Raw genomic sequence first — 9539 nt, forward strand, 5'->3', positions numbered from 1 at the left:
AAAAAATCTAATCATGCTGGTGAGCAAAAACGCCGTAGCCACTGGGGCATAGGTTTTTTGAGGACCTGACCAGTTTTACTCAGCATTTGTTTCCATAGCTCTTGCTTCTAGATCTTAACGTAAGAGAGGATCAGGCAGTAGAGACTGTTTTTGCATAGCCCCCCGAGTGAGGCTAGACCCTTTGCCATTGCTGGGGTCAGGTGTCACTGTAGATCGAGGAGGACAAATAGAGAAACTAATAAGAAAAAATGTTTTTGCATTTTAGAAACATCATTCTTAATTTCCACAAGTAAATGCATAGGCTAGAGGTAAAAGCGACGTAGCTATTCGATGTTCTAGGTGTTGATGAAGACTTTGTCGTCGATGGTCTTGAGCTTGTAGGTGCCTAGTTGAAGCACCTCTGCGATGACGTACGGTCCCTCCCATGGCGGAGAGAGCTTGTGGCAGTTCTTGTTGCTCTAGATGAGGCAGAGCACCAAGTCCCCAACGTTGAAGGTCTGACCCCACACCCGACGGCCATGGTACCGACGTAACGCTTGCTAGTACTTGGCCTAGTAGAGGAGGGCAACATCACGCACTTCATTGAGCTAATCCATGGCATCCTCGAGGGATGCCTCGGCTCCTTGCTCGTCGTACGCCCTAACCCTCAGTGATCTGTAGTCGAGGTCGGTTGGGAGGACCGCCTCAGAAACGTAGACCATGAAGAAAGTTGTGTAGCCGGTCGCCCAGTTGGGGTCATCCTCAACCTCTAGAGTACCGGCAGGAAGCTCCGCAACCCATTGTCCACCGAATTTGTTCAGCCGGTTGAAGATCCTAGGCTTAAGGCCTTGCAAGACCATGTCATTCACGCGCTCAACCTGCCCATTTTTGTGGGGGGTGTGCCATGGTGGCCCAATCGACACTGGATGTGGTAGTCATCATAGAATCAGAGGAATTTTTTCCCAGTGAACTATGTGCCATTGTCTATGATGATGGAGTTTCGGGAGTTCAAAGTGGTGGACGATGTTAAGGAAAAATTGCACAGCTTGCTCGAATTTGATCACGGGGGTCAGTCGAGCCTCTATCCATTTTGTGAACTTGTCCATGGTGACAAGCAAGTGCGTGTAGCCCCTAGGGAGCTCTTTTGAGGGGTCCAACCAGATCAAGCCCCTAGACCATGAACTGACCACGTGATAGGGATCGTCTGGAGTGACTTGGGCTGGCAGGTGGGTTTGACAAGCATAAGTACTGACACCCTTTGTAGGTGCACACAATTTGCTCAACTGTCGGCCACCACGGTTGGCCAGTAGAAGCCCCGTCAGAATGCGTTTCTAACCAAGGTTCTAGGTGTGGCATGATGTCTATAGACCCCACCATGGATGTCCTTCAACAGTAGCCTACATTGTTCGATGGGGATGCAACATTGTAGGATTTTGGTGTGGCTTTGCTTGTAGAGCTCTCCCTCAATAATGACGAAGGATTTGGCGCAGCGTGCGAGCCGTCGGGCCTCCATTTTGTTCCTTGTGAGTGCCTTGTGGAGGAGGTAATCGAAGGTAAGGTGTCCTCCTAGTCAGCTAGAGGGTCAAGCTCTACCACTAGATCTTTGTCAAGCTCCATGAATTGCGGGGTCGAAAGGAGCCGACAATTGGTCATCCCTAGGAGCCCAGGGCATGTAGTCCACCACTGGTTTGTTCCTGCTCCTCATAGCGGACCGAGGGCTTGTACTGGTCATTGGCAAAGATGCTGGTCAAAACTAGCTCTTTGTCGTACACCATTTTTGCTAGCATGTCGGCTGCCTCGTTGAGCTGCCTTGGGATGTGGTTGAGTTTGAGGTCATCGAACTTGTTCTCTAGCTAGGTAGACTTCTTGACTAGTACACAACCATCTTGGTGCTATGACAGCTTGACTCCTTCATGACTTGATCGATGACTAGCTGTGAGTCACCTTGGACGTCAAGCCATCGGATGTCCAACTCGACTGGTGACACATAGACCATTGATGAGCGCCTCATATTTGGCCACATTTCTTAGGGTTCAGTTTGATGTCATTTGCCTAGGAGTTTCATGAAGGTTTGCTCTAGGTCTGCTACCAGCTGGTCAGCCTATTTGGACTTGACCACGATGTCATCTACGTAAGCCTCAATGATTCACCCGGTGAGGTCCCCAAAACACTTAAGCATACAACACTGGTATGTAGCCCCTATGTCTTTTAGACCGAATAGAATTGTGACATAGCAGAACGATCCGAATGGGGTGATGAAAGAAGTCACGAGCTGGTCAGGATTCTTTCATCGCGATCTGATGGTACCTAGAGTATGCATCAAGGAAGCAGAGGGTTTTCGCACCCCAAGGTCGAGTCGACTACTTGATCTATATGTGGCAAAGGAAACGGATCCTTTGGACACCCCTTGTTGAGACTCATATAGTCAACACACATTCTCCATTTCCCATTCTTATTTCGTACAAGGACTGGGATTGGCTAACCACTCAGGATGATACACTTCCTTGATGAATCCGACCGCTAAAAGCTTTATGATCTCCTCACCAATGGCCCTACGCTTCTCCCCATCGAAGCAACATAGGCTGCTGCTTTATCAGACTTGGAGCCTAGCCTAATCTTCAAGGCATGCTCGATGACTTCAGTTGGAATACCTAGCATGTCTGAGGGTTTCCACGCTGAAGATATCTTATTGGCGTAGAGGAAGTCGGTGAGCATGCTTTCCTATGCCAATGCGCACCACTTTGTCCTTGGAGCTATTGGGGTCTATGAGGACCACCTTGATACCCTCCGCGGGCTCAAAAGATCTAGCCGACCACTTGGAGTCAGGTGCTTCCTCGATGGTCCCCTCCTTGATGACCGCGAGCTCCTCGGAAGCGATAATCGCTGAGGCATGCTCACAGCACTCAACTTCGCACTCATAAGCACGCTGGAAGGAGGTGCTGACGGTGATGACCACATGCGGGCCTAACATCTTGAGCTTTAGGTATGTGTAGATGGGGACGGCCATAAACTTCGCGTAGCACAGTCGTCCTTGGATGGCGTGGTAGGTTCCATGGAACCCGACCACCTCGAAGGTGAGGGTCTCCGTCCTATAGTTGGCCAAATCCCCAAAGATGATGGGTAGGTCGATCTGCCTAAGTGGTATGGCTCGTTTCCTTGGCATGACACCGTGGAAAGGCACCCTGGTTGATCGGATGTGCGACCGGTCGATGCCCATGGCATCAAGCGTCTTGGCATACATGATGTTGAGGCCACTGCCTCCATCCATCAGCACCTTGGTGAGCCGCTTCATGCCGACAATCGGGTCAACCATGAGCAGGTACCTTCCTGGCTGGAAGATGCTCTTTGGGTGGTGGTGGACTCCGGCCACCAGAGGAAAGATGGCATGGCTGGCTTGGCCACGTAGACCTCATGACATGCGAGCTTTCAGCGACGCTTGGAGTCATAAGCCACCGCCCCACTAAAGATCATGAGGTAGCCATCTGGCATTAAAAAGACGACATCCCTCCCCTCGGCGTCATCTGCCGTCGGCTCAGGCTTCTTTTTCTGGTCCCCCTTTTTGGAGCTGTCGAACAGGAAATGCTTCATGAAGGCGCAGTCCTTGTATAGGTGTTTGACGAGGAAGGTGTGGTTTAGGCATAGCCCCTCGAGTAGCTTCTCAAAGTGGTTAGGAGCACCCTTGGTGGGCACTCGGCCACCTTTCCACTCGGTAGCGGCCACGAGCGAGCCCCCATGTTATTGCTTGTTCTTCTTCTTGTTCAGGGTGATCGGAGGTGCCCTTGTCGGCGTCCTCATCCCGCTTTGCTTTGCCCTTGGGGTGGTCGAAAATTGCTCCGACCAGCCTCTTCACCTGAGGTGTGGCTGGTCATGATGTCAAGGAGCTTCTTGGTGGTATGAGGGCCCTTGCGTCCTAGCTTGTGGATTAGGGACTCGCAGGTGGTCCTAGACAGGAAGGCTCTGATGATGTCGGCATCGGCGACGTTGAGCAACTTGTTCCATTGCCTAGAGAAGCATCAGATGTACTCACGGAGAGTTTCCTTGGACTTCTATCAGTAATTCTTCAGATCCTAGGGGTTCCTAGGGCGCATGTAGATGCCCTAGAAATTTCTCACAAAGATCTCCTTCAGGTCCGCCTAGCTTTGAATCTAGTTGGGTAGAAGGTGCTCCTAGCCATGTTCATGCCAAATTGGCTAGGAACAAGGGGAGGTTGCGAATAATGAAATAATCACTATACTGCACCACCTGACTTGACAAGCAAGCCAGTAATCCTCGATCCACAGGCTGGGGGTCATTTCCCCAGAGTATTTTGAGATGTCGATCGGTGGTCGATACCATGGTGGGAAAGCCATGTTGAGGATGTGCCGGTCGAAAGCCTAGGGCCCCAATAGATCAGGGCTCAGGCTCTAGTCCTCAGCCACTGTCGTAGCATCCACCACGATGAGGGTGGTAGCTGTGGCCGACCTCCTCTCTCTTGTCCCCTCGTCTACGTCTATAGGCATCCTAGAGTGTTACGTGCGTCACGGTTGGGGTTAAGATGCTCATGCACTCAGGGACCATGGCAAGCCCCCCGCACATCACGTGAGGCCTAGTGGATGGACACGTCCTAGGCCATGTTCGTCCTAAAGACACACACTGACTAGCATCAAGCTCGCATCGCCGAGACAATGAGCTTTCTACCTACTGGTCTTCGAGTGTCGTGGGCTCCGAAAGCCCTCAGAGCAAGACCACCGCGGCAGCTATGTTCTGGCTTGCCCTGAGCAAAGTGTAGGAGGCCTCTGTCATCCTTGATGATCCTCTAGTTTATGTCATGGATGATGGTGCATGCATGGCCACCATCTCCATGGCGTTCGATCTCATGCTCGAGCTCCATACTCTCCTACTCCAGCTAGAGTCGTGTGTCCTCGATCTCCTTATGCCATGCCCTCAGCTACTCCACCCAGTAGGTGAGGTGGGGCCCCTACATCTCCCTCAGCATCGTCGTCATGGGTAATCCATAGGAGTAGCCCCTCCCTCATGGATGCTTTCGATGCATCCCTCAAGGATGCCTACCATGAAGCATTCTCACAAGGGGTGATGGCTTCCCCTGCTAAAGTCAGAGTCAGAGATTGTCTCTGAATCTTCTGTGAGAGGGTCATGGAAGGATACCGCGATGCACTCCACCATACCCACGAATTCATCATCCGTGGGGGACTGGGTGCATGTGTTGTGCCACGAGGTGACCAATGGTCCTTGTGGCATTGCGCAGACCGAACAGGAACGCTATTGGGGCACCCTAGGTGAGGTATTTGGGGGAGAGCAGGTTCCTCTCCAGCAAGTTATGTCATGATGCTGGTGACCAAGAAGGTGAGGTAGCCCATGTCCTCTCAGGACAGTCGGGGTCCTATGAAGGTGTCGAGTAGGCACTGTAGCCTCCCGTAATCAAACCCGAGGAGCTAGTCGCTGCCAGGGGCATGGACCTCTAGGGTGTGCAGCTACAGCTCTTCGAGGGCCTCAACAGTTGCATTGAGGCCGGTGGAGCAAAGAAGTTAGACAGGGGTGGGATCCTGCGCCAGCACTCCCTCCACGGTAACAAAGAAATCTAGGCTCCTGAAGCGCATGTGTTTGCCCGAGACCTAGCATATGTTGTGGCTTGCCATCCATGGCCTATTATGGACGATGAGATGCACAAAAGGCCCCTACCTCAAGGTCAGACATGATGGAGCCCATGCTCGAGGGGTCTGGTGAGATGGAGCATGTGCCCTTGGGATCGGGCGAGATGGAGGTAGTGCCCTCGGGGTCAGGCGTGATGGAGCTCATGCCCTGGGGGTCGGGAGACATAGAGCTCGCACCCTTGGGGTCGGGCGAGATAGAGCCCGTACCTTTGGGGTTGGGCGAGACAAAATACGCTCTTAACCTTCCGAGCGAGTTAGCATTCGTGGCCATCAGCTTTCTTCTTCTAGGTATCCCTAATACTGATACCCGACAATATGCTAGTTATAATTATTATGACAATATTAGTATTTATCTTATTCATGTTCTTTGTTATAATAGTTCATTGTCTACTTTGGTTATATGCTTGGTATAGCTAGTTTATCATTATATCCATGCATAAGTTCGTATAGCACTTCGTTCTGCTATGCATGAGGTGAGTGGTCGACATTGTGTAAGCAGTGGTGCTTATACTGTTGTTTACCTACGGATACACCCTATATTCTAGGACATGTGGTAGATCAGCGGATATGACACTCCCATTGAGTCCTTTGTAGTCCACTCCTTGAATATAGGTCTACAAGTAGGATCTAGTTACAAAGGAAGACAAGCTCTATTCTTAATCTTCCTTAGTAATATCCCTTATGTGTAGATATGAAGTTGATCTTAGCCATGATTACTAGGTGTAATTGCACTAATCAATGTATGCTTTGACTTGTAATTAAGAATGACTTAGGAATTATTCCTCTAATATTCTACTTAACCATGCTAATGCCATAGAAAGGAGTACTCTGAGTGATCAATGATTAGTTATTATGCACTATTCATATATACATTTACCTCTTGACTTAACCCTGTTGTGAGTAGAATATTAGTTATGGTTTACTTCTCTATCAATAGTATAAGTTATCAATACATGTCCATGCTAGACCTTCCCTATGGTAAAAATATAAATAATGATACCTAGAATACTCCCAGGAGAAGTCATACAATGGTATATTATCTATACGCTTGCAGATCCTTTTTAATCATATATTTATATATTCTTTCTATTCACATAAAATGATAAAGAACTACTTAGTACTATTCTAGTAGTAATGCTGTGTAGTACCAACAAGCATCTCTGACATCATCACTAGGGATGACAACCTAATAAAATAATGTTAGGAGATATTGGTTTATAATAAGTGGCTACTTAAAACAAGTGACACGTTAATAAATACCAACAAGCATTTTTGGCACCGTTGTCGGGGAAGGTAGCTAGGCAAAGGAAGTATTGATAAACTTATACTTATTGATGTGATTGAAGTTAATCATTGACCTCTGCTCAAATAGGTTTACCCTTTTTTGTCTACTTGTGTATCTTATGCAGGGTAATGTATGAAGAGTTTTGACCTTCCAACAAACTACGTTGAAGATCCAAAAGTTTTAATCAGGAGAACTAGAGCTAAACTCAAGAAAGTTCTAGCTTTAAAGTCGGAAGACAACCATATAAGATGAAGCTTAACACCTAAATTTGAAGCCATGTCTAACAGGACACTCCGTGAATTCTCTGCTCTAACTGCGGCCAACATCTGTACTGGACCGACAGTCAATGTTGGAGATAATGGATTCGAGCTCAAGCCAGCTCTCATCAACATGGTGCAAGCAAACCAGTTTTGTGGGAAGGCACATGAAGATGCAAGTGCACATCTCCAACACTTTCTGGAGATCTAGTAGCACTTTCACCATCAAAGGAGTAACCCAAGATGCCATATTACTTTGCCTCTTCCCATTCTCACTCTTGGGGAAGGCCAAGCAATGGTTCTACGCCAACAAGGATAGAAATACTACATGGGATAACTGCTCCACTGCTTTTCTAACAAAGTTCTTTCCCACAGGCAAGACCAATGCTCTACTTAGGAGAATTTCAAGCTTTCAGCAACAATATGATGAATATGTCCCTGAGGCATGGGAACGCTTTCAAGATTACACTACAGAATGTCATCATCATGGGATAGAGAATTGGCTACTCATGCAGACTTTCTACCATGGGTTGACTAATAGTACCCATGAAACTATGGATGCTGCTGCTGGAGGTGCATTCCTGTCACTCACCATACCATCTACAACAGCTCTTGTGGAGAAGATGGCCTCCAATCAAGGTTGGAATGAAGAACATGTTCAAACCCACAAGAGGGGTGGAGGTATGCATCAATTCAAGGAGGTAGACATGCTATTTGCCAAGATGGACCTACCAATGAAGAAGCTTGAAGATCGAGCCAATGAGAAGCAAGAAGTCATGCATATTCATGATTCTCATATGACATGTGAAGTATGTGGAAACACTAGGCATTAAGGGAACAACTGCCCTGAGACCCATGAGGATGTGAACTTTGTTAATAACAACAACTACTTTTGTCCTCAGCAGAATCAAGGATGGAACCAGCAATAGAGACCAAACTACCAAGGCAATAACTTTAACAATTTCAATCAACCACCCTTAAGAGAATTAATTGCTGGCCAATCCAAACTTATGGAGGGATTATCTAGAAAGGTAGCTACCAATGATAAAATTCTAGAGAACATAAATAATAGAATGGATAGCTTTATTTCTACCATTAAGAACTAGCATAGCTATAATAAAATAATAGAATCACAAATAGCTCAGCTGGCTGCTGCTGTTCCTCTGTTCGACAAAGGTAAGATTCTAGGGCAACCGGAAGATCTAGAAACTACAAATCTTGTCGATATTCACAATGCAGCATACTATTGTATACAACCATTGACGAGAAGGTGGATAGACTATACCTTGCCTGAAAAGAAGAGTGATCCAGGAAGACCTATCATCCCCATCGCCATTGGACCTCACATTTTCTAAGAAGATGTCTATGATTTCAGAGCAAGTGTCAACATCATGCCCAAGGTAATTTATGATCAAATTAATGGAGATACTTTATTATACACAAATATGTGTTTACCGCTTGCAGATTAGTCACTTTGCTACCCTAAGAGAGTTCTTGAAGATGCATTATTCGAGTGGGACAATCTTAGGTTCCTGTAGACTTTGTGGTTCTAGAAACAGGTGGAGATATAAGGGCACCCATTATTTTGGGCCGACCTTTCCAAAGCACCGCTAAAGCCATCATCTATGCAGACAGTGCCAAGATCTATTTCACAATCAAGGATAGAAAGGAGAAGTTTTCTTTCAAGAATAGCATCTTGTAATCTCCTAAACATCCACAAATGTCGTACCTACCCGAAGAGACAATAGTGATCAAGAAGAAGAATAATAGGAGGAGGAGGAAGAACAAGGCCAGGTAGCCTCAAGAAGAATCGGTCAACATGATCAACACACTTTGATCAAAGTATGACCACCTCCTCGCTTCACCATTCCTTGCTAAGAAGGATGACCCAAGCGTACCAACGATCGAGTGTACCATTGGATAAAGAATCTTCCACTAGACCTTCTATGACATTGGGTCAGGTGTCAACATAATGTCCAAGGTAACGTATGAATACTTATTTGGTGATGAACCTTTGTTCCCTACATATATGCAATTGCAGATGGTGGACCAATCAATCAGATTTTCGGAGGGAATAGCAAAAGATGTCATGGTAAGGATATATGATCACTATGCCCTTGCTGACTTCATGGTTCTAGACATGGGAGAAGAAGAAGACAACACACCCATCATTCTTGGAAGACCGTTCCTCAACACTACCAACGCGATTATCCACGTCGGATCTGGACAAATCCACTTCCAATTCCCTAGAGAAAAGGTATAATGTTATTTTAATAGTTATACCACTTATGAGCAGCCGAAGAAGACCAACTCCAGGAGGAGACATCAATCATCTCAAAACCAAAAGAATCAATCCCCAAAGAAAAG

General features: G+C 47.1%; 1 protein-coding gene and 1 non-coding gene across 2 annotated transcripts; both read right to left on the reverse strand.

Annotated features, from left to right (window-relative positions):
• Window positions 1-2665: 2665 nt before the first annotated feature.
• On the reverse strand, window positions 2666-3271 carry LOC136499809 (uncharacterized). The gene has a single exon (XM_066495332.1). It carries the CDS (start codon window positions 3269-3271, stop codon window positions 2666-2668), a length of 606 nt encoding a protein of 201 aa, XP_066351429.1.
• Window positions 3272-7556: 4285 nt separating this feature from the next.
• LOC136502454 (small nucleolar RNA R71) lies at window positions 7557-7665 on the reverse strand. Its single transcript, XR_010770591.1, has one exon. It is a non-coding gene; the product is annotated as a small nucleolar RNA R71 (small nucleolar RNA).
• Window positions 7666-9539: the final 1874 nt, after the last annotated feature.

The sequence above is a fragment of the Miscanthus floridulus genome, chromosome 13 (genome assembly GCF_019320115.1).
Source record: "Miscanthus floridulus cultivar M001 chromosome 13, ASM1932011v1, whole genome shotgun sequence".
In the NCBI taxonomy this organism is placed as follows: domain Eukaryota; kingdom Viridiplantae; phylum Streptophyta; class Magnoliopsida; order Poales; family Poaceae; genus Miscanthus; species Miscanthus floridulus.

Coding starts and splice junctions, on each gene's coding strand:
- LOC136499809 (XM_066495332.1), bottom strand. CDS start 3,271: ATGAAGCGGCTCACCAAGGTGCTGATGGATGGAGGCAGTGGCCTCAAC.